The sequence below is a fragment of the Mustela lutreola genome, chromosome 3 (assembly GCF_030435805.1).
Source record: "Mustela lutreola isolate mMusLut2 chromosome 3, mMusLut2.pri, whole genome shotgun sequence".
NCBI classification, from domain to species: Eukaryota; Metazoa; Chordata; class Mammalia; order Carnivora; family Mustelidae; genus Mustela; species Mustela lutreola.
Window position 1 is genome coordinate 77,280,924 of NC_081292.1, and position 26,072 is coordinate 77,306,995.

The 26,072-nt window shown below is 39.2% G+C and overlaps 1 protein-coding gene across 2 annotated transcripts in view; it reads right to left on the bottom strand.

Annotated features, from left to right (window-relative positions):
• XKR4 (XK related 4) overlaps positions 1 to 26,072 on the bottom strand; it is a 444,711-nt gene that overhangs the window by 170,414 nt on the left and 248,225 nt on the right. For both annotated transcript variants that reach the window (XR_009351771.1, XM_059166434.1), the window contains exon 2: positions 14,171 to 14,370. Coding sequence is in view for 1 of the 2 variants with exons in the window: in XM_059166434.1 (XP_059022417.1) it covers positions 14,171 to 14,370 (200 nt within the window). In the remaining variant the exon portion in view is untranslated. The remainder of the gene's footprint in view (positions 1 to 14,170; positions 14,371 to 26,072) is intronic.

Here is a 26,072-nt window from a genome sequence, read left to right on the forward strand (position 1 = left end):
TTTTTTTTAAGAGAAGGAGAGAGATAGTGGAGGTTAGAGGAGGAGGGAGAAAGAGAGAGAGAGAATCTCAAGCATGTTCCATGCCCTGTGCAGAACTCCTCAGTCTCACAACCTTGAGATCCCGACCTGTGCTGAAAATCAAGATTCTGATGCTTAACTGACTAAGCCACCCAGGCGCCCCTCATTTCACTTATTCTTTAAGATCCAATACTCCATCTTTCATGACATTTCTTACAATTCTTGAATTTGAAATTAATGACTCCTTCTATGTTCACAAAACATTTCAAAAATGCAATTTATTTCAAGGGCATCTGGGTGGCTCAGTCAGTTGAATGCCTGACTCTTGATTTCAGCTCAGGTCATGATTTTGGGTTTATGAGATTAAGCCCCACATCAGGCTTAGCATAGAATCTACTTGAGATTCTCTCCCTTTCTCTCTGGTCCTCCTCCCAATCATGCACTCTCTCTCTCAAATAAGTAATAATAAAATCATTTTAAAAATGCAATTTACTTCAAATGGTTTTTGTAGTTACTTTACTTTTTTCTGTTGATTTTTTAAAATCTGTGATATTTACAGCCTGTGCATTTATTGACTCAGTCGTTTATTCTTAAAGCTTAGATCAAAAATATTTGTGCCCTATTTACATTATAGAAGCTATGTTTTACATTTTTTATGTTTGAATTTAATTTAGTGTTTTAGCTCACAAAAATCTGGAAGTTCTGGCTTTTGCTGAAGCCTACACACTGGAAACTCCTACGTTCCAACCCCATACTGAGAACTGGAGTGCCATAGACTTGTCTAAGTGTTTCAATTGATAATCTTATGAATGGTTAAAAAGTTTTTTGGAGTTTTGGAGTCTTGTTCATCTACCAGGCTCTCAGACTTTTCCTACAGCTGAGTGGAAAGCTTGGAAATTTAGGATCACAATGAAAGTGCTGACCAAACCTCAGGCAGGCAGCACTCTGCGGGCCCTATCCTTCTGCAATCAGTGGCTCATTGTGAGCTTTGAGGAGTAAGTCTCCCCATAGTTTTATAGGGAGGACCGTTTACATACCAATTGAATCAGTTGCTTCTTTTTCCTCCTGCTTGCATCTGGCTCTGACAGCATGCAGGTCTCTGGATCTCTCATACATACACAGTCCTATGCACTAGTGGGACATTAAAAAAAAAAAAAAAAAAAAAAGCCTTCCTTGCACCATTCAACTGGAAATGATCATAATTCTTTATCCTGCTGAGTCATCAAGAAAGTATTAATTTTCATGTCTAAGATATGCTTTAAGAGTCAAATTCCAATCTGCTGAATACATGCAAAATGCATTTCTAGATTGGAATGCATGCTTTGGAATAGCAGAAGTTTGTACACAAAGAACAGGTTTCATCAGGAAAACTATTCAAGCCATTGTGGGAGCTTCCCTCATTTACCCACCCTGTCAGAATTGAGTCAGGAAATCTTGATTTTCAAACTTTCTGTGGCTTCCTAGAAAAGAAGAAGAAAGAAAAACCATTTGGGGAAATGCCATAGTAAGGCACTTGTGAATTTTGTATTAAGTTGACCTTGCCTTTTCCCTGTTCAGTCAGGGACTATTTTGACTATTCACAGTAGTCATTTTTAGTGTTTAGAAATAATTACAGTATGTTGACAGTCAGTGAGAGTAAATACATGCTCTGGGTTTGGGCTAAAGGTCAGGTAAATGGGAAATAAACATGGACTTCTGCGTCCTTGAAGGTGTGAAGTGTTGAAACACTACTGAAATTTGGGGGAGGTTGAAGGTTGGCAAAACAAAGCTGTGAGAAAGGCAAAGGAGCCAGGGTTTGGGGACACTATTCACCACAGAACCCTTTTATTTATGGATGCCTCTTTGTTCTAACAGGGTTATAACAACCGCTTTGCGCATCTCTCTGGGTATCTTCTCATACATGCACAATTATTATTACCTGTTGACCCCATCCATATCCCCGTTTGGGATACTATGCCTGAACATGCATACAAACTCACTCACGTCTCACGGGGAAGGAGAGAGGGAGAGAGAGGGAAGACTGAGTGGAAAAATACCAAGATTTGTGCTTGATTATTGGAGATAATTAAGTAGAACCTAAAAATAGTCAGGCCCTTATTTCATATTATGTTCAAAATGATTCAAATTGAAAACTATTCACAGCTGTGCTGGGCGCTGATATACCATACAGAGTTGATTTCAAGCACTTGAATCAATGATAAGCAAATGAAGCAACTCTTTTCTTCTAAGTATAACTTGGGGAGGTACCATGACTCAGAGGCTATTGAATGTGAAATAAAAAGATCGATAATATCATTACCCCCATGATTCTCATCATTTTTTCTGCCAATACTTTTCAATAGGGTGGAGCAATAGGGTCGACACGTCACGTCAGTTTTGTTAAGTCTCTCCCTACAAAGTAGGGATAGTCTTTAAAACTTTTTTGATAGTCTTTAAAACTCAACTTCTTGTTGTATCAGTTAAGCAGACTGGAAGTTTACTATTTTATTGATTTATCTATTGAGAATCCCAAGTAGTGAACAATGCAAAAACTCAGGCTGAAAAGTAAGAGATAGAGGAAAATAGGCTGTATTTCTTTAAAAGCATATATGCAAGGACTTACCCTGCTACTAGAAAGGATGAGAAATGAATCTTAATCCTGTGCTATAAATAACACCAACAATCCCACTGCTTTGAGGGGACTAGTATCACCAACATTACTGAACAGACAGGTATAGACAAAACCATTAGCCTCCCCGTTGTGGTTTTGTTCACATTTTAATTTTATTTTTTTAATAGAGTATGAAAACAATGTTAGATATTGTTTGTGACCCAGCTCAGAGGCCATTCTTTTCATGAAAATTTCCCCGATTCTTCCAATATTCTTTGATGTCTCTTTTGAACACAGACAGTAAGCATGGCAATTCTGCTTCCTCTGTATCATTCTCCATAAGAGATCATTCTGTGTCACCAAAGGGTCTTAACATGGCCACAAACAGAACGTAGAGTATAATAGAGTTAAAATGGCTTTTTGGTCTTTCTTTTCCAGTTGGCTGGATTCTTTGAAAGCCGGGGCTGTGCCATTTGTTTTTATATCAATCACACCTAGCACAGGGCTCTGTCACAGAGCAGGCATTCATTCTTCATTTTATCCAACAAATGCCCATTGATTGTCTAGTATGTGCCAAGTGTGGTAGTCCATGCTGCCAGGAAGGAAAATGTAATAGCCTTTGAGTGCGGGCATCGTTGCTAACCTTACTGTTGTTCTTGGCAGCCTCTACTGTGTTTGTCAGCACCTGGAAGGAAGGACATGCTGCCTTTTATTTATTGTTGTAAATATCCAACAGGTTTTGCACCAAATGCTATTGCATAAATTCCGTATGCTCATAAAGCCAAAAGAGATCACAACTGTCCAGTGTAGAGGCCTCTGCTTTGTAATTTTTGTATGGTTTAATTCTTAACAAATTTTCTTTGGTCAGATTTTTGTCATATATTTTGAGGAACTTGCGTCTGCTTTTCTTACAATTTTGGTTCACATCAAAAGTCTCTGATGAAGCTGTTCTTAAAGTTTTGCTTCAACAATGAAGTGCTCCTGCCTAGATTTAATAAAGTTGAGAAAGATGGATACAATGAAGTAACAAGGGAAGAAATTAGGACACTTCTTGGAATTAAGCCCCTCACATTCAAACAGGCACTTTTAAGAGATCTTTCCTACATATCAAGAAATTTGCCTATTTCTCAGTCCTTGTCATGATCATTGTCCTCACTGACTTCCTGTGCTTATGAATCAGAAACTTGAGACCTTGCAGAATTCTTCTTAAGAAGTGTACTTTAAAATTGCCGCTTTGACATTACATACCAAAAGCCTTCAAACTCTGTCTGCCCTTAAATCCAGCAATTTCACTTTTACATATTTATCTTTAAGAAACAAATAAGGCTTTCTGCAAAGATTTAGTTCTTAATATAATTTGGTAAGTCATAATTTTAAAAACAGGGAATTAATAGAAAAGAGAAAGATAATCCATGTTAGTAAATTATGAACTTGTTAGAATCGAAGTAGAAACTATATACACATAATTATGAACATATGTTCATGGTCTGTTGCCACAAAAAGGAGTTATAAAATAGTATCCATTTTTAATTCTATTTTAATAAAATATATACTAAAATGTGAGAGAAGTCCATAAGAATAAGTAAAAACATATAATCACTAATTATTTCTCAGTGGCAGGATTTTTATAACTTCTGTCAGGAAGACAGTCTTGATTTTCTTTGTGTGTATTTGTGCTTTTCATTCTATCTTTAATAACAGATGCAATAGAGAATTAAAAGGTAATATTTTAAAATTTCCAAATTTGTAGAAGTCTTAAAAATACAAGTATTTTAGGGCATCTTATATTATGTCTCTCGTTCATGTAAAATAGTACTATGATTTTCCGTGGAAACTTAACCAGCACTATATACTGCGTAGTCCCATTGAGAAACCAGTGAAAAATAAAGTAGATCTTGAGCATGGTAATTACATACTAAATTCTTCAGCTAAATACTTTTTGAGTGCTTTCTATTTTTCAGTCTCATTGCTACATTGCTTGTTCTCATGCAGCTTGCCCTCCAGTAGGGATGACAGAGAACAGTAATAACAACAATTCATGTGAGTGAATTAAATTTCAATTGGCTATGATGAAAAATAACACAGAGTAAAGACGGAGGGAAAGAGAAAGTCTATTGGTGGGGAAGATGATGTGAGTTTTAGTAGTGATACTTAAGTGTGGTCCTGAGTGAAGAGGGTGAGTGTGAAGACCTGAGAGAGTAAGAAGGCAGGGGAACAGCAAATGCCAACAGGGCATGCATAAGAATTAGTGGGTCAGTGCTTCTGGACTGAGTGAGTAGAGGAGGAGTAGAGAGGTGTGGAGGTACCAAACCAGGGCACCTTGTCTTACACTCATTACAAAAATGTTGAGCTTGTTTTAATTGCAATAAAGACTCATCAGAGTTTTAAAGAAGGAAGTAACGTGATAAACAGATACAAAGATCACTATGACTGCTGCATGGCAAATAGACCATGTGGAAGCAAAGATGAAGCAGGGAGAGCAGTTCATTAGAAAAGTCTAGCATGCAGCACTGGGTGTGGTGAAAAAATAATGAATACTGTTTTTCTGAAAATAAATAAATTGAAAAAATTAAAAAAAAAGAAAAAAAGAAAAGTCTAGCTAGGTTGTAACTTGGATGAGGGTGCAGTGGAGCTGGTGTATGGTGATAAGCTTTGAGATGTATTTTGAGGGTGGAGCAGATAGAACTTGTTGATGGATGGGTAAAAGGTGTGAAGAAGAAGAGAAGAATCAATGATATTTTTTAGCTTGATCATTATTAGAAAATGCAAATGAAAAACACATTGAGATCCTACTCGTGGCTAGAATTAAGAAGACTAATGAGGCTTAATTTTGGAGAAGATTTGGAGTAATCAACAGAAACACATTACTCTAGGAATGACTATGAATTGGTATGACCACTTTGGAAAATACTTTGGCATCATCTACTAAAGTTCAGTGTGCCTGTACTCTACGACTCAGTGGTTTCACTCTTAGGTCTTAACCTAAGAGAAATATGTATGTATGGGTAAAGGCATATAAAAACCATCCACAGTATCAAAATTCATAATACCTCCAGATGGAGAACAAACCAGGCATCCATCAACAACAGTAGATTGGATGAGTAAACGGAGATTTATTGTTACAATGGATTATTTTAGAATGATGAAAATGAGTTACAGCTACACACATAATACTGAATGAAAAAAAACCAAAAACACACAGATGAACACCCATGCACAATAATGTATGATTCTATTTGTAGAAAGCTCAAAAAACTGGAAAAACCATTTATCAGAAGAGTGATCCCACTGAGGGAGAACGGAGGAGATGCTGGTGTGGATGTGTGAAGCACAGAACTTCTGTGATTCTTCTCATGTTTTTCTCTTGGTAGTGGTTTCTTATGATGATTGTGTACTTTCTGGTATATGTTGTATACTTCAAAAATAATGTCTTAAAAATTATAAAACAAAAACAGATATAGAGAATAGGAAGTGAGGAAGAGGAGAGAAGGCAGACAAATCTTTCAAGGAGGTTGTGAAAGCAAGAAGTTATGATGGTAATAGGTGATAAGGGGCAATTTTTGTCTTTAATAAAGATGAAAGTGATTATAGGATGCTTGGTTATAGGTGCTGGCGACAATCCAGTAAAAGGAAAAGTTGATAATGCAGGAGAGGAAGAGAGGCTAATTTCACCAACTAGATGCTTGAGTAGGTGAGCAGGGATGGAATCTAGCACAGAGGAGGGGTGGACAGATAGGCTTGTGCACAGTTTATCCTTGTAAACAGAGGGACCCCAGGTAGACAGGCACAGAAATAGATATAGTTAGAATGGTAGAGTGATATAGTTAGAATGGAAAATAAAGCAGCTGGGTTGACTGCTTCTGTTTTCTCACTCAAATAAGAAGTGAGGCCAGCAGTTCAGAGTGCACGATGCAGAGCATTGTGAAGATGAGGATGCAGTGAGTTTGGGGGGCAGGACAGTGATTTTCAAGGAGAAATCAGGTAGGACTGCTAGACACTGCTGTGTGGCCACTTGAGCTCTAGGGGTCATACACTGAAGGAAGACATATCAATTGCCAAATTTGGCTGCTTGGATATCTTTCATATGACACAATCTCCATGATCTAAAGTCTGTGCATTTTTCCCATACAGTGGTCTCTCTGGCTTTCACAAGCTTGGTTAACATTTCTTTTTTTGTTGTTTTTTTTTTTTAAAGATTTTATTTATTTATTTGACAGAGAGAGATCACAGTAGGTAGAGAGGCAGGCAGAGAGAGGGGAAGGGAAGGAAGCAGGCCCCTGCTGAGCAGAGAGCCCGATGCGGGACTCGATCCCAGGACCCTGAGATCATGACCTGAGCCAAAGGCAGCGGCTTAACCCACTGAGCCACCCAGGCGCCCCTTGGTTAACATTTCTTAGCCAAAAGCAGGCATAAGTAACAAAGCAGCATGGGGAATGGGTTACCTCTTGCCTGAGAAATGGGCCTGGGCCTGTGGAGGTTTCCCCAATACCCTGACCAGCTGGTTTCCCAGTAAGTTCTGCTGAGAGGTAGCAATGGCAGCATGTTAGGAGGTAGGAGGAGAGGAAAGAAGACTTTTTTCTGGATTCCTCCTCAGATCAGCATCCTATTCTCACTGGCCTCTAAAGCTCCTGCTTCCTGTCCCCAGCTTCTTTTGGCTTGCAGCCACACAGTCTCACCATGTCCGGGGGCCTTGCTTGATCCTGGGGGTTCCCCAGGGCAGTCTCAGTAGCCCCTATGCCCTGCCCCTTTGTCACCCACACCCACCAGGCTATGCCATCCCCAGAGATCTGAGCATTTCTTCCTTCATTCCCCTAGCCCTAGGGAGTAGGGGAGAGCGTCTCCCTTTAATTAGGAATCTCTTAGTTTGATCACATCTGCTTTTTGTCCTTTCAGCATCCTAGTACCCATTGAAGTGGATCTCCTGATTTAAATCTCTTCTTTAGGAAGATCTAACATGTTCTGCATTCCTGATGAGGGATGGCACTCTAATTGACATATCATCACAAAAAGAAAAAAAAAAGACCTCATATTCAGAGATACAGTACTAAACCCCATGGAGTCATCCAAGGATGATGGAAGCAAGTGCATACAGCTGTTAGCTAGCCTTGAACAAGGAAAACTGGTGGCTACAGAGATCCGGGTGTAGCCCACACGACCCACAGCCAATTCTGGGGACCACAAACTAATTCTGAGGACAAGACAAGAGGTGACAAGAGAGGGGTCCTGACACTTTGATGCTGACTGGTTAGGAAATCACTGTCCTGTTCTGGTCTGATCCACTGTTCCTGAAACTGTTAGCACCAAATTCGTAGAAACAGTTCCTTTTTCCACATTCTGATTTTATCAGTTCATATGCTAGCTAATTAAACTAAGAGGTCACAAGAACAAGGCAGTTAAAATGAACAGCTTCAGAAGTCCGAAATGATTCCTGTGAAGTGTTTGACTCAACTAGAGAAGGCAATTGTGCCCATGGACTAAAAGTAAACTGTTTGGCATGGATATTCAATGGACTAAGGGCATCAGGAAGGAAGAACATTCTACAGAGAAGATGGGGTACTATTCGGAGAGGAGAGCTTTGGCTTATCAGACTTACGATGATGAGTCTCCTTCCTGGAGAGATGGTGAACCCTGACATTGAATGGAATGAGCGAAGGCAGAACTGATCAGAGATACACATGTCAGGTAGAGTGACAGGCTAGATGCCTGGGAAGGCCTTTTCCAACAGAGTCTGTGATTCAATCACAAGTACCATATAATGAACAATGGGCTCAAGCAGAGGCTCGGTGACCCCTCAATTGGGGAGGGTAAGCTAGATATGTTCTAAGGGTTCCTCTCATTTAAAGTACCCCATCTAGACAATGGAATACTCTAGAATACACCCAGATAAATTAGGTGTTTCTAAATATGTATTGTGATGTTGTTTATAATGTCACATTATAAACTTTTAATAAAAACATGAACTTTTTTTAGGACAAATTTTGCAGAGCTTCACACACCATCATTCACATAATAGACATTCGATAAATGTGTTAATTAATGAAAGAAAATAGCAACTGCAAAGTAGACAGATCTAAAGGGATGTGGGACACAGTCCCACTCACAGGCTGGCACTGTTGCCTTGAAGAATCCCAGAGGTGGAGCCATGCAGAGGCAGGTATCTGGCAGAGGCACATGCAGAGACAGGTATCTGGCAGAGGCACATGCAGAGACGGGTAACTGGCAGAGGAGGAAGGCCCTGATCCTGACCTGAACCTTCTTCTCTGACCTGAACCATGTAAACCACTGGGGTGTGACTCTACCTGTTTGACCCTGAGGGTGAGTGACTGGACATCCCATGTTTTAGATCTTGAAAGTCCTCATCAGGTCATGACAAATGAGGTGTTTTTCTCACTTTGGGGACGTCTTAGTTCCCTGAGTTTTCTGGGCACAGTACCAGATGTTTGAGGACCGCCCCTTTACTTGTGACTTTCCCAGGGGTCTCATGGGAAGCGAGACAGGAAAAGAATAACTAAAAAAACTTCTCCCAGACTGCTTTTTTCTCTTCTTTTCATGAAATATTCAGGATAAACTGTTGGCAAAAGGGGCAGCATGTGGGGTTTGGGATCTGAAAAATCAGAATCGAAGTAGGAGTTGGTGTTTTTCTTGCTCAACAAAGCTGTCCTGGACACATGGCCTATGGGGAAGGCATTTGTTTGTCATTCACTCTGCACATCACAGCTAAGTACATGTCAAGTGTAAAATGAGATTTTCTAGTAATGACAAGTAAATGTGGAAATTGGAAATGAAGAACTGAAGGCCGCTGAAAAAAGTGGAAACATTTGGGTTCATAGATTGACATCCAACTTATATCTCACAAAGTCCTGATTCCTTCTGGTTTACCAAGATGTTTCCTTATGAGATATCAGTGTTCCTTCATGATGGTTTCACTGGTGGGCATGCACACCTGGCTGCCAGAGCCATGTGTCAGCCTGGGCTGTGGCTTATACACAAACACACACACACACACACACACACACACACACACACACACACACAGATAAACACACACACTGGAAAGGATAAATACATGGTGTGCCATAATCCTGCACAGCATTCTCTGGGCTGCTCCATGGAGCATGGATCCAGGCTCTGAGCAATGCTATATCACTTGGGATGGCCTGTGGACTCTTATTTGTACATGCATCAATATCTTCTCCACCACCTCGGGAGGCTACACAACCAAAACCAAGTATTCAGAGAATCATACTCACAAAACTCAAAGTGACTTAGAGACTCTCCGGGTGCAGCTTGTTTACTTTACATCCAAAAGGCCAGGTAGGGTGATTTCTTTCCACAGAAGGTAGGCAGTCAACTGCTTATCTTTCCCTGTACCATTTAGTTATAATCCAAGGCCCAGGATGGGCTTGAGATGGTGCTTGAAAACAAGACAGGCAGGCCTCGGACCACATCTTAACATCTTTTTAAAAAGATATATATATTCTTTTTTGAAAGATTTTTATTTATTTATTTGACAGAGAGAGAGAGAGAGATCACAAGTAGGCAGAGAAGCAGGCAGAGGGTGGGGGAAGTAGGCCCCCTGTTGAGCAGAGAGCCTGATGTGATGTGGTGCTCCATCCCAGGATCCTGGGATCTCCACCCAAGCAGAAGGCAGAGGCTTAACCCACTGAGCCGCCCAGGTGCTCCTACATCTGAGCATCTTTAACACCAAAAACATGGTCCTCAAATTAAGATGAACAGGTGCACCATTGCCCATCTTGGTTTACCAACCAGTCTTTCTCCCTCCCTCTCTCTCTCTCCATCCCTCTTTCTTTCCTTCCTTCCTGCATTTCTCTCTCCCTCTTTCTCTCTCTTTCTGTATGTCTCTTCTTCTTCTGGCAGGGGTGTAGAATTGGATTGGAAAATCATAATGAAGTGTATACTGGTAACTTCTGCACTATCTGTCACCTTAGCTAAGCATGTACAATTGGACCCTCTTGAGTGTTTCTTAACTTCAGAGACAGATTTTCACAGGAAAACTCCAGATCCAATGAAGGGCAGCCGTTGTGTCTAAGGTAATAACATGGAGTGAAAAGACTGGATGTTCTTCTTCAAGTTTCTGCCTTATTCTGATTTCTGGTCTCAGGGCAGGAGCCAAATTGTCCTTCCTGGGATAGTGCCAGCTGAGAAACCATGACACTTTACTTGCATGGTTCACCATGGAGCCTGTCAGCCTCATCCGATGAGGCACCTCTGACTTAATTATTCAATAAGTAAGGAATGCTGAGAAAGGATTTTCGTAGCTAACAGAGTTTTAAGGTGATGCCAACTTTATAAGGAAAATGCAATTTTTAAACATCTATTTTAAAATGTCACATCTCTTTGATTTTCTTATTGGTTTTTAAAAGAGTGTCCTTCAGAGAGTAATAGATGGTTGAAATTGGGAGAAAAAGGCATTATTGTTTCAATCTTAAAAACCAATAATTCTAGAGAGGCATATACAAGAATTACAGGCAGACTTAGGACCACTCTTTACCTGCTAAATAGGAATATTTTACAGATTTTAATTCAGAGCTATTTGCAAATACTTCAGAGGGTTCATGCCATTGATTATTTGCATCTATTGGAGAAAGTTTTTTTTTTTTTAATATATAAATCCCAAGAATCTTTTTTTTTAAAGATTTTATATATTTATTTGACAGAAATCACAAGTAGGCAGAGAGGCAGGCAGAGAGAGAGGGGGGAGCAGGCTCCCCACTGAGAAGGGAGCCTGATGTGGGGCTCGATCTCAGGACCCCGGGATCATGATCTGAGCTGAAGGCAGAGGCTTTAACCCACTGAGCCACCCAGGCGCCCCAATCCCAAGAATCTTTACCATAAATGTATATGAAAATATATGTCAGACTAACTTCTATCACTTTTATTTTTCTTCTCCTAGAAGGGAACATCTCTGTTCCTGTAATTTATTCACAACATTTAATTTATAAGCTTGTTCATTTTAAGTGGGATCACCTGTCAGTGGAAGGTTGAATTTGGAAGCTCACTCTGAAGAGAGGTTTCTCCACAAAATGCAAACTGATTTAGTGTTTCCTGGGCTCATCTGCATTTGTTGGAGGTTTTGTGGTTGTTTTTTGTTGTCATGTATTTTCCACTGCTTGGTCTTTTGACATAACTTTCTGCCCACTTCCCTTGTTAAAAAATGGCAACACCAAGACCCACCCAGAAGACTAATTCCTCATCCTGCACTCAGTGACTTGCATTGGTCCTAGTGAACTTTGAGTCAGCCTGTCTTTTGACCACCTTGGGAGTGATACAGAACACATTTCCCTACAGCTTTCTAATTTTGACAGCATGGCTTGCCTTGGCCAAGGACAGGGAGGAGGTCTGGCTCCCATAGGAAGCCTCATGCAAATGTGAGCCCAACACATAAGCTGGGGACACCAGGTGTCAGTGAAGAGCCACAACTCTGTGAAATAGAAATTTTGATTCCTAGACTTAGAATGAATAATCTGAGAAAAAGTAAGGATTGATTTCTATTTCTTTTTCTATAAAACTATATAAAACTCTCCAACCGAAGTGATCTCATTTTCTTAGGCCCTCTCTCGCCTTTCTTGCTCTATGTCCACCATCTTTAGAATAAAAACTTCCTTATGATTTTCTAAATCTTTTAGAAAACCAGGAGGTACCCTGAGTAATCTTGGGTCACAAGAAGGCAGCTTGCAACTCTCCACATTTGTGCCTGGGTTTTCCTTTTGTGTAATTACTATTATTATTTTTAAGATTTTATTTATATATTTGAGACAAAGAGAAAGAGCACAAGTGGGGAGAAGGATCAGAGGGAGAGGGAGAGGCCGACTCCCCACTGAACAGAGAAGGCCTTGATCTCAAGACCCTGAGATCATGACCTGAGCTATAAGCAGACGCTTAACCAACTGAGGCACCCAAGTTCCCCTCCTCTTGCATAATTATGCTAAGAGGCGGCCAAGTTGTTCTGGAGATAAGTACCAGATTCTTTGATAGAGATTTAGTTTGATGCTGCCTCCAAATTTGTGTCCTCATTTACAGACCATTTCCTAATACATATCTCTGGCCCTGTAATGCTGGTTACTGGGCATTCACTGATGCAAAGATGGAACAGAGCTCCAAGGAGCTTGGAGATCATCTAGTTTCCATGGTGACCTTTACATTTGAGAAGTGGGGGCCCAGAGACATTAAATGACCTGCACAAGGTCTCACAGCAAGGAAGTGAGTGACCAACGCCAGATCCTCCCTCTGTAGCCTGTGGTCTTTCACCACTAAAGACAGTCGTCTGCAGCTAATTTATACATCTTGTTTTCTCCAGGCTTTACTCATCTGTTTCTGTGCTAACACACCACTTTCTCTTTCTTCCAGTTTGCTTTCTAGCATTTGTAAATCACACACTATGGATCTCTTTGACCCTTTTCTCAAACTCCTTGGACCAAAGCTATTCTAGTGCAGAACCAGGATTGGCCAGACATTCACAAAGAAACGGGTTCCTGGCTCCCAGTACACGCTCCATTTTTCTTTTCCTCTAATATGCCCCCCCACCTCTCTAATTAATGTGCTCAGTCTAAACTAATGTGCTATTTGCTATAAAATGTTATAAGGACACTGTAGAGATTCCTGGACCAACTAGATCAAATCTCAAGTTAGAGCATGGCCCAGAATGGGACACCGACATGCATGCACATAGGGAAAGACACAGCCAAGGCTCTAAATGAGATCAAAACAAAATGAGCATGTTATAATATGTTAACTGATTCACAAAATCTATTTAGTTATAGGATAGACAAATTGCCAGGAAACTGCTTATTTAGAACATGGCTATCCATCCACCCATTCATGCACCTCTGCACCCACTGGTCTGTCTGATCTTCTTGCTGCTAGAAAAGATTTGAATAGCAGAGCCTAAGGAAACATCTGGGCAGATAAGCGACAGTCTAACTGATGAGGTTATCAAACAAGACAGCGAAACACAAAAATATTAATCTGAAAATATTCGTTATGTAAAACTTAGTAGTACATAAACAATGTATTATTAAATATTGACATTTTTTCTTCTATGATTTTAAAACCAATATTGTAGTAATCTACCATTTCCTTTTAATATCTCTCTGTTTCTTAATGTCAGAAGGAAATGATAGAGATTACCCTCATATTCAAATATGTGTACGAATATTATTAGAAAGAGAGAGAACTAGGATTTTTTTTTTCAAGGTTTTTGAAAGTACTCTATCACACAAGCCAGAAAAACCCGGTTGCCTCTATTTTCATTCTGACCAAACGTAAAATCATCGAAATATTTTTCCTACTCAGATAGCAGCTTGAAAGCAAAAAATAAAATAAAATAAAATAAAATAAAATAAAAATTGTCTCTGCAAATTAGCTTTCATAAGTAATCGTGAAGAAGAAAATATTCATCATTCACAAATTCTCATGTCAAAGAGCAGACACAGAATAGGGACCACCATGGTCTCGGTCAATAAAGGGCATTAGCACAGTTTTTGGATTGCGACACAAACAGCCAGTCTCCCCAGAGTCAGAAACCAAATTGCAAGCCCTTACCTTGGAGGGCCTGTAAGCTATGAGTCTGTACGATAATGCAGAGCTGCAGGACCAGCTGTGGCGCACTTTCCAGAAAGGTGGCTAGCAAGTGCAGCATACTCACATCTGCATACTCATACACCATTTTCCAGTAAAACCTCCACCGGTCATTCTCCCCACTCTGTCGACTTCGAATGCCTAAGTAGATGGTGTGGAAATATCTAGAAAGAAAACATGGAGGAGAAGAAAGAAATGAGTGATCATTTATAATTCAAACACCAAGGCTGCTTTTCTTTTCTGCAAGCCACTATACACAAGCACCCAAGAAACAGTTGCTTTAGTGGCTTATGCATGTAAGACCCAAAGAGAACGGCTTAGCAAGTACCCTTTTTCTCAAATGTGCGCTTTGAGAAGTCCTTGCAATCTTCAGCTTCGTTAAAGGCAATCCACTGACCTGAAATATCAAGAGTGAGGTGAAATGTGTCAGAAACTCAGGTATTGGCGCACCTGGGTGACTCAGTGGGTTAAGCCTCTGCCTTCAGCTCAGCTCATGATCTCAGGGTCCTGGGATCGAGTCCCACATCGGGCTCTCTGCTCGGCAGGGAGCCTGCTTCATCCTCTCTCTACCTGCCTCTCTGCCTACTTGTGATCACTCTCTCTCTCTGTCAAATAAATAAATAAAAACTTAAAAAAAAAAAAAAGAAACTCAGGTATAGAAGGGATTTGCCACTTCAACAATCTACACACGCCCTTTCTGTTCAGTTTCTTTATGTGCTCAGTGGTACTCAGGAGATGGATTTCTCTTAGGGCACAATGCAAGTCTAAAGTATTAGAGGGCATGTGCTTTTAAACACTCTTGATGTCTTCTAAAAACTGTTTTATTATTAAAAATTTCAAACATATACAAAAAGAGAAAAAATAGTGTATTGAGTTCACTATATGCATCAACCAAATTAATTATTGATACATGTATGCACAATACATACATTATTTTTTATTTATACCTTCACTTACTCACTGCCACCAGATAATCTTTGTTTTTAAAGATTTTATTTTATTTATTTGACAGAGAGATCACAAGTAGGCAGTGCAGCAGGCAGAGAGAGAGGTGTAAGCAGGCTCCCTGCTGAGCAGAGACCCTGATGCAGGGTCTGAGCCCAGGACCCTGAGATCACGACCCAAGCTGAAGGCAGAGGCCTAACCCCCTGAGCCACCCAGGTGCCCCCCCACCAGATAATCTTGAAGCAAATCCTAAGCATCATGTTATTCCATCTGAAAGTATTTTATTTAAAATAATTGACAAACATAAATGCAATACCATTATAACATTACAAATAAGTATAATTTAATATTATAAAAAATACCCAGTTTTCATATTTTCCTGATTATCTTATTTTCTTTAGAGTTTATTTGAAATACTTTCCAAACAAGACCTATATGTGATGATTATTTGATATGTATCTTAAGTCTCTTTTACACACCATTATTCCTCTTTCATTTTTTTTTTCCCATTTCCCACCTATTTCTCACTGTCTTGGTTTTGATGATTGCATACATGTGGTATGGTTACATTCGTCCTTTCTGTTTTCTTCAGTTAGTGTTGGTCAGATTCAAGTTTTTTTCTTTTATTTAATTTATTTATTTGACAGCAAGAGACACACAGAGAGAGGGAACAGAAGCAGAGGGAGTGGAAGAGGGAGAAACAGGCTTCCCCATGAGCAGAGAGCTGATGTAGGGGTCGATCCCAGGACCTTGGAATCATGACCTGAGCCAAAGGCAGATGCTTAGCAACTGAGCCACCCAGGCTGCCCCCGATTCAAATTAGATTATTTTTTATTAGGTGATGTTGAGTACTTTCTTGAGGAGATCCTAATATTCTCCTATATGATGTCATCATCCACTAATGATCATTTCCTAGATCCATTCATTCATTAGTGGTTGTGAAATGGTGATATTCTGAGTCTACCACCCTTTAAAAATTTTTCAAAGTTTTTGTGTAAATTTCAGTTAGTAAACCTACAGTGTAATATTAGTTTCAGGTGTACAACACAGTGATTCAACAATTCCATACAATACCCAGTGCTCATCACAACAAGGGCACTCCTTAATCCCCATCACCTATTTAGCCCATCTCCCCACCCACCTGCCCCATGGTAACCATGAGTTTGTTTTCTATAGTTGAGAGTCTGTTTCTTGGTTTGTTCCTCTCTTTTTTTCCTTTGCTCTGTTTCTTAAATTCCACATATGAGTGAAATCATGTGGTTTCTCTCTTTCCATGATTGACTTTTTTTTCTTAATGTAATACTTTCTAGCTCCATCCGCATTTTTGCAAATGGCAAGATTTCATTCTTTTTTATGGCTGAGTAATATTCGTGTGTGTGTGTGTGTGCAAATGATATATATATATATATATATATATATATATATATATATATACTTATCACATCTCCTTTATCCATTCATCAGTTGATGGACACTTTGGTTGCTTCCGTAATTTGGCTAGTGTAGATAATGGTGCTATAAATATGTATATGTATGCCTTTGAATTAGTAGTTTTGCATTCTTGGGTAAATACCTAGTAGTGCAATTGCTGGATCATAGGATAGTTCTATTCTAACTTTTTGAGGAAGCTCTATTCTGTTTTCCAGAGTGGCGGAAGCTCTATTCTGTTTTCCAGAGTGGCGGCACCACTCTGGAATGCACCAGTTTTGCATTCCCAACAATAGTGGAAGAAGTTTCCCATTCTCTGCATCCTTGCCAACACCTGTTGATTCTTGCAGATTTTAGCCATTTTCTGTGAGTTTATAGTTTAGATTTTCATTTCCCTGATGATGAGTGATGTTGAGCATTGTTTCATGTGTCTCTTGGGCATCTCTTTGTCTTCTTTGGAAAAATGTTTATTCATGCCCTCTGCCCATTTTTTAATTGGATTATTTGGTTTTTGGGTGCTGACTTTTTTAAGTTCTTTATATATTTTGGATACTAACCCTTAATCATTTGCAAATATCTTCTCCCATTCCATAGGTTGCCTTTTAGTTTTGTTGATGGTTTCCTTCACTGTGTGAAAGCTTTTTATCTTGATGAAGTCACCATAGTTTGTTTTTGCTTTTGTTTCCCTTGCCTCAGGAGACATATCTAGAAAGAAGTTGATATGGTTGATGTCAGAGACATTACTGCCTGTGTTCTCCTCTAGGATTTTTATTGTTTCATCCCTCGTACTTAGACTTTAATCCATTTTGAATTTATTTTTGTGTATGGTGTAAGAAAATGGTCCAGTTTCATTCTTTTGAATGTTGCTGTCCAGTTTTCCCAACACCATTTATTGAAGAAACTGTCTTTTTCCCATTGGATAGTCTTCCCTGTTTTGACCATATAGTTGTGCGTTTATCTGTGGGTTTTCTTTTATTGTGTTCCATTGATCTATGTGTCTCTTTTTATGACAGTATCATACTGTCTTGATTACTAAAGCTTTGTAATATAACTTGAAGTCCAGAATTGTGTTGCTTTCAGCTTTCTGTTTCTTTTTCAAGGTTGCTTTGAAATAAAGCTACTCATATCACTTTTGTTGTTGTTGTTGTTGTTGGCTGTTATGTCAATGACTCTGCAGTATGTTTGGTGGTCTGAAGCTTATTCTCTAGTAGATCCACTAAGAAAAGGTGCATTGGAACAATATTCTTAGAATTCTTGCATATTTATAACAGCATGCGGTTACCAATCTTGACTTGCATGGGGATAGGTTTTCATCTACTAAGAGGACCCTGAAGTCGCACAATTTTTTATGAAAATTGGTGCCCATTTCTAGAACTTCACCTACCAGATGTAAAGGTTTTGTGATACCAAGATGAGAGGATGAAAAAAGCAGAATATCTGGGGAAATCTTTGCATTGGAGAGTCAGGTTGGATGGCTGTAAATCCATGCATATTCCATATAAAATTGAAGATCTGCAATTTATTTATTTTAGTCTATTAAATCTATTATTTCATTGCTTACTAGCATGAAGTTTTGTCATGGAAGTTTGATAAAAATCTAATATTCTTTCTCTTGTAAAGAACTTGAATTTTTGTTTAGATGTCTCAGGAATATTTGGTTCTTTTTGAAGACCTATGGTTTTCTTAGGATATATCTTGATATGGGCTGTTCTGCATCAAGTTTCCCTTTATTATGTAGTTTCAAGTTTCAATATGTTGTTTCAAGCCTTCTTTATTTATAGTATTGAGTATTGTTGTTGTTGTTGTTCCATTACTTTGGTATTCTTCTTTGAGGACTCCTATTCTTTTAAGTTGCACCTTCTTTATCTTCTGTATTAATCAATTTCCCTGAATGCTTTTGATCTTAAATAGCTTACTGATGTAATTTTTTCCCTTCCTTTCTACTTTCTATTTATCGTCAAGCTATGGTATTTGAGGGTCATCACAGTCCTACTAGTAGAGTTGTCATTTCTGAGCTTCTTTTAAAAAAATTAGAATTCTATATTGGGTTATATCATCTTTCTTGTCAAATCTTACTTTTTTCTATACATTTCTTTTAAATTTTTTCTAATTCTAATTTATACTATTCTTTCATAACTTTTTAATTCTCCTAATTTCTTTCAACTCATTTTGAAATATTTGTTTATGGTTTTTATCTGTTTTCTATGTATTTTCTTGGTATGGTTTCATTATCTGTAAGAACATCGTCATTTTTTTTTTTTTAAGATTTTATTTTATTTGAGAGAGAGAGAGCATGAGAGGAGAGAGGTCAGCAGGAGAAGCAGACTCCCTGCCAAACAGGGAGCCCTATCTGGGACTCGATCCCGGGACTCCAGGATCATGACCAGAGCTGAAGGCAGTTGTCCAACAAGCTGAGCCATCCAGGTGCCCTCATCATTATTTTTTCTATTCACTTTTCCTTATAATAGTTTTGATTTTTTTCTCATTGCTGAGTTTAAAAATGAGTTAGTTTAGTTTTTATATAGTTTTAGGAGGTGTAAGGGGGCCAGGATGGTGTAGCTCTTGTCATAGCTCCAGAGGTCATTCCTCTTTTATTCTCATGAGTGACAAAAAAGAATATCACTTGTCAATTTTCTGACATCAGCTGCCTCTGTTCTCCTGCCCCTTTCTTTGAAGTTGGACCTTCTCCTTTATTTCTCATGGCTGTCCTTGTCCTGCTCAAGTTGGAGTCTATTCCCAGCAGATTCTCTTCAATGTGGAGCCTTGTTTTGGAAGGGTCTTCAGTCTGTGTGTAATGAGACTGCTCCAAAAGCTTCAGATGTTATTTCATTACAGTCCCTGTGGACTCACACTTGCATTGGATCATTGAGAACACATTTCTAGGTCCTTCTTCTAGAGGGCACACTGCACTTTCCAGTGATTGGCTGTTGGGAATTTGTAGTTTTTTTCTATTCTCAAGTCCTTCCCTCTGCCACTTCCTGCATAGTTGCCGACATCACAAGGCTCTTAAGAGCTGTCCCTCATTTGTTCCTTGGTAATTAGGGGATATCTCAGCACTGAGTTTTATTTGCAGGTATTGTTCATGATCCTTCAATTTTGTTCTATTTTAATGGGATCATTTTGGTAGGTTCAAAAACTATGCTGCCACTGCCACTGTATTTACAGAACAGGAGCATTTTAGAACAAAACAAAACAAAAACAGATTAATCATTCCCTTGGGTCTCAGATTGCGCTCTGTCAATTATAAGATGAAATTTTTAGAGTGCTGTTTACAGGAACTTTTATGAACAGATCACTGTGTTCTCACCACTCCACTGCTGCAGCTTGTGATCACCCCAGAGCAAACTGCTGGCACATCCTTTCTTAGACTTCCATACATTTTCATAAGCACCTTTTTTTCTTGGAGTATCTTTTCTGCTTCTTTGACTGGAAACTCATTTTTGAACTGACAGTATCTGTTCAGTCACTATCAATAATCACTCCCTCTTTCCATGCTCTCCTGGTTTGTATTACTTTGCTAGAACAAAGTATGACAAACTGGTAGCCTAAATATCAGAAATGTATTGTCTCCCAGTTCTGGAGGCTAGAAATCCATGATCAAACTGTTGGAAGGTTTGGTTCCTTCTGAGGCTGTGAGGGAGACTCTGTAACATGACTTTCCCTTAGTTTCTGGTAGTTTGCTGGCACTCTGTGATATTCCTTTGATTGTGGATGCATCACCCTGCTCTCTGCTTTCATCTGTGCATGGTGTTCTCCATGTCTGTGTGTCTGAGTCCAAATTTCTTCTTTTCATAAACACACAGAAATATTGATTTAGGACCCACCTTAATGACCTCATCTTAACTTGATCATCGGCAAAGACCTTATGTTTTTAGATTTTATTTATTTATTTATTTATTTGACAGAGAGAAATTACAAGTACACTGAGAGGCAGGCAGAGAGAGAGAGAAGGAAGCAGGCTCCCTGCTGAGCAGAGAGCCCGATGCGGGACTCGATCCCAGGACCCTGAGATCATGACCTGAGCCGAAGGCAGCGGCTTAACCCACTGAGCCACCCAGGCGCCCCAACTTGATCATCCGCAAAGACCTTATGTTTTTAAATAAGACTATATTCACAGGTACAGGGTGTTAGGAATTCAACATCTTTTAGGGGAACACAATTCAACTAGTAGCACTCTTCTATTGATATTTGATCTTGTTTACCCTATGACCTCACCTCCCCTGTTCCAAATCTGCTTGTTCTGCCCTACTGAGATCCAAACCTGTATGTCCATCTTCTTTCTTGTATGCCTACATGCTTTCCAGATTTCCAACAGGCATATAAAAACCAATAAATTTAAAATGTCTTATTATCTTTTCTTCTAAATTTGTCCCACCATATACATAGTGATCTACACAGCCATACATGAGTAATCCAAGCTAAAAGCCTAGCAAGCATGCGAGGCTCCTATCCCTCATTCCTTTACCCCTTTCATTTGATAATAGACTATGTTCTGGAACTTTATCTCCTTAATACATTTTCTCCTCTGTTTTCTAAAGTCTGATTCTCTGGATTTCTATTTCTGTTCTGTAACTACTACGGTATGACTTTAGCCTTGACTTCTCTCTGCCTTAGCTTTCCATTTCTAAAGGGAGATGAGAACAGTACCAATTGCATAGGCTGATTTGAGAATGAAATGAAGTAAAAGTAAAGGACCTAGCACAGAGCCCAATAAATAACAGGCATTCAATAAAAGTCAGTTCTTACTATTAATCAACTTTGAATTCTCTAATGGACCCTTCCCAGTGCTTCTGGATATATAAATTGAATCTAATTTCTCCATCTTAAAAACCTTAGTGACTCCCCATTGCTTGGAAGATATACAGTAAACTCAAGCAATGAAAGACAGACATTTAAGGCTTTGAATGTATCCTTTCTAACCTAACTTTTACCCTCTGAACCCTCCTGCCCCCTTCCATCTTACGTCCTGTGTCTTGCCATATTGAAGCACTTGCTGTTCTTTGGCTATGATTTCAGACCTCAATTTGTTCCTGTGGTTCCCTTGTGTGGAAAGCCTCTTTCTACCCTAACATCCTGGAATTTCTACTATTTTATGACTCAAATCCTTCACCTTCTGTTACCAACCAGGGAGAACTGGCCATATCATTGTTTGTACCCAAACTATTTTTATTTAGGTTTTGACCAGAAAAAGTTAATATTATTTTTGTATTCATTCATTTGTGAATTCACATCCCTAAATAAAAACCTCTGGAGAGAAAAGAATGTCACTGTCTTTGTGCCCCTATATCAAGCTCAGTTTCTTGTGATTCATAGGCACTCACTGAATTCATGTCATTTTATTCATTCAATGAGTATGTATTGAACACATGCAATGTTTGCAATGCTGTGTTTTTCTGTAAGGGGGATGGAAGCTGCTGTAGAGTTTTGAGCAAAAGGGTGAGAAATCTAATTTGTATTTTAGCAAAATTGGTTATTGTATGAAATGTAGGGGGCAGGAGGGCAAGGGGGTAGATAGGGAGATTAGCTGGAAGACTATTGCAATATTCTGGATAAGAGAAGATGCTGACATTAACTAAGACTGCCAGAGCTATTGGTGGTAAAAAGGCATCAAAACTGGATAATTGTGAAGACAGCAATGACAGCCTTTGCCTTTTGAGTGAACAAATTAATTATTTTAATGCTCAACTTCCTTGCAACTATCACAGAAGTTTAAAATCCAGGACCCCCATGACATCAAAAAAGGCACTAAGCTTCCACCTGAGGAGGAGATTACGTATACTCTAAGTTCTCCAGCCACAGGCTAAAAAGCTACAAATGGATCTCCCAGGTCTGTGGTCCCTGGGGACTTGAACTCTTGTGGTGCAATACTTGTTTCTGGAGCACAGGGAGCTCATAGTTAACCTGATGATAGTGGTAGGTTTGTTCCTAAGGAATACAATAAAAAAAGCATCTGGCATTACGGAGTTTGTTTACTAGAACACAAAACCAAGTCTTCCAGTAATGCACATACAGAGTTCAAACACCTAAAAACCAAGAATGGTAAAAAACAAAACAAAACAAAACAATTTTCAGGCCAAGTGAGCTCCACATGCAAAGGCAGAAAGATGGGGTGCGATAACCCTATTTTCTGATATGATAATAAGTGCCTTTGCATATGTAGTTTTCTACGCCTGAAAGTATTTTGCACATTCATGTTAACTTTTCTTAGAATGGCCTTCCCTCTTTTCTCTACTAAGGAAATTGTTTGTGTTTCAAAACCCTAGTGATATATCTCACGTCAGAATACCATCCTTGGGAATCAGCAACCAAGAATTCTTCCCTACACCTGACTTTGTCGTTACCTTTAATCCTGCAGGTATCTCACTGCACTGCAATTATTTGCTTGCATGTTGGCTTCTATCCCAAGCCCTCCCAGGCTGGAGTGTACCCTTTCATCATTGAAGCTATCCCATTTAGCACTACTTTTGTTTATGCAGGCTTTCAAAAGTGTGTATTGAATTGAATTGGGGAAAAGAAAATATCTAATTGTATTTCTTTATAGTTCGTTACTTCTATGAGATTGATAAATAGCCTATGTCATATCGATTTTCATTTCTGGTTGGAAGAACACAATGGTTTATGATATTTAGTTAATATTAGTGCTGTCCCAAATATTATGCAATATCAGGACAGTTTTCTACTTTCTCTAAATTAGCAATGATAGACCTCAGGATTCTTTTACCCATAACTTAGTCATGAGGAAATGTTAGCTTGGATTTTTTCCTCAAATTCATGTTCTGAAAAATGGTAAGAATAAGGAGGATTTGCAATCACAGTTGGATTTCTTCCATCTCATCAATATGTTAATAATATAATACATTTTGGCCATATTATTTTTTAACTTATTTTTCATCTGCTACCAGAAGGGGACGTTGAAATAGAACAAATCAATGAACATGAGCATAAACATGTACTATGTGTAACACTTTCCCGTTTATTCCTCATGGTGTGATAAGAAAAATTTGCCCCTGGTGAATGAGGGATGAAAACATAAATTTATATTTCAGTGTCTTTCTTTCCCCTCTGCTACCTCCTATGTGGGCTGTGTTGACTCCTGCCTTCCTGATGTAAAGCAAGCCCCCAAGAGAAGTCTTCAGCTCTTCAGCTTTTACTCAACATTTGACCACCTTTTGCTTCCACAGATCATATGGCAAGTTGTTTGACTTCAGGGAGATCTGATTCTATAAGGATTTACTTCTCAGGACAGGAAATTCTGTCCATGTTGACAAAAAACCCCAAATAGCACTCTACTAACTGGTCATATCACTTGTTCTAGAGAAAAACCATCACTTATTTGTGGAGCATAAGGAATAACAGGGAGGGCATTGGGAGATGGAGAGAAGTGTGCTGGGGGAAATCAGAGAGGGAGAAAAACCATGAGAGACTGTGGACTCTGAGAAACAAACTGAGGGTTTTGGAGGGGAGAGGGTGGGGTGTTGGGTGAGCCTGGTGGTGAGTATTAAGGTGGGCACATACTGCATGGAGCACTGGGTGTGGTGCATAAAGAATCAATTTTGGAACACTGAAAAAAATTAAATTAAATTAAAAAAAATGCAGAAGAAAAAGGAAAACTGGTACTATTTACCATTCAATTCTAACAAAGGGGTAAAGATGCTGAATCATTCAAAGAAACTGGACTTCATTATGTTTTTTTAATCTAGTAACTGCATAGGAGATTGTGAAGTAAATACAGAGAAACAGACCCAGAAGTTCCTTTTCTACAGAAGTGTAGAATGACATGATGAAGGGTTTGTGTTCCAATGAAAAGTAGTTGTATTCCTGAAACAGAAGCAAAACTTTCAAGTTTACTCTTCCATGGTGGTGTTTTTGTTTGTTTGTTTGTTTTTTATCTACCACCCCAAGAGCCTTGAAGTTACTTCCTATGTTAAGGACCCTTAGACTGTAGCTGGGTTTCTAAAAAAGAAGAGGTTTTCAGAATTAGAGGTCTTCTGTAAAGAATTACAATCCCTTTGGTGAGACCTGAGGATGTGCTACATGTGAGGCCTCATTTCTGAACTGAACCCCAGGAGACAAAGAGTTCCTGACTAGGGGTGGAAGTACAAGATCACTTGGAATCACAATAGGAACAGAAGAAACTTGAGAGGTGCTGAATTCCACCTGTCTGTCTTGGACAGATGTGATGGCAATACTGGCCTCTGTTGTTGCCAGCCCATTAAGGACCCTCACTGTGATGGCCTTTAACATTCACCCTACTGATCTGACAAATGCTTCCCCTGTGCTCTGTTCAGCTCAGAATGCTGTCAGAGATACACAGTTGGGTGCTCCAATCACTGAAAGGGGGGGGACAGCTTGGCCCATAAGATACCACAGCTTAGTTTTGAATGGTTCTTGGAAGCAAGCAAGTGGGTAGACAGCAAAGAAGTTCACGGTCATGAGCTACCCTTTTAGTCTAATCCAGATCTTTCACACTGCCTTATAACCACATGTCTACTCTGACACTGAGGAAGAGGATCTTGGCTAATGCCGTGTCCCTGAAAAATGACTCTTTCTGATCTGAAGGCAAAGGCCAAACAGTCTTGTCTCCTTGGCATCTGTGTTATTATTATCTCACTGGAAAGCATTTTCTCCCTCTGATTCTTACAGCCACTTAGCTTTTGAACCAAGTTTTGTTTCTAAAGACAGAGGTAACCATCCCTCCTGACAAGTTGCTAAGAGGGGTGAATGAGAAGATGTGTCTTACACGTGTGCCTGATTCACAAGAGAAATGTTGCTACTCTTCAAGGTTATTGATATTCTGGGTTCTTGTAGAATAATCATATTCTTAATCCTAATAACTGAAGGTAGTTTTTTGTCTTCAATTCTTCTCATTTTCCTTCAGAATTTTATTCTAGAGAGTGTTTCCATAACATTGAATGTAGCCTTTGCGTGGTCTTCCAGAAGGGCAGATGGAAAAGATTGCCACTCTACTGAGAAACAAGACAATTTCTAGACCTTCTGAGTATCAAAGGAATTCAGGTTGGGGTCCGGATGAGGAGTAGAAGGACTCACTCAGATTTTCTTCTTGGGTTTTGGCTTTTCTGTATTGATGAAAGAAAGATTATCTCTGAAAGGGGCTTTGGTGACCAGGGAAGTACATAGTAATGAAAAGCCTCAGTTCTTTTTAGATATTCATACACACAGCAGGGAGGACTCATAGAAAGCCATATTTATAGTTAAACATTTAGCATAATTACCAGAGTTTCATGTAAGAGGGGAAAAAAGTTTCAAAGCTTTAGTATTGAGGATGAAATATGCCTTGAGCAAGAGAGCAGTGGCTTAACTAAACAGCTCTCATTAGTGCTAATGTGAGATGTTCCCACTAAAAGCCCACTTGGAAATATCAATATGCTTCACCTCCTCCTTTGAGGTAAATATGTCCAGATGACATTTGCTGCTCTTACTGTATGACTGATATCATAAGAAGATAGGGTCATTTTTCTTATTTATTGCCTTA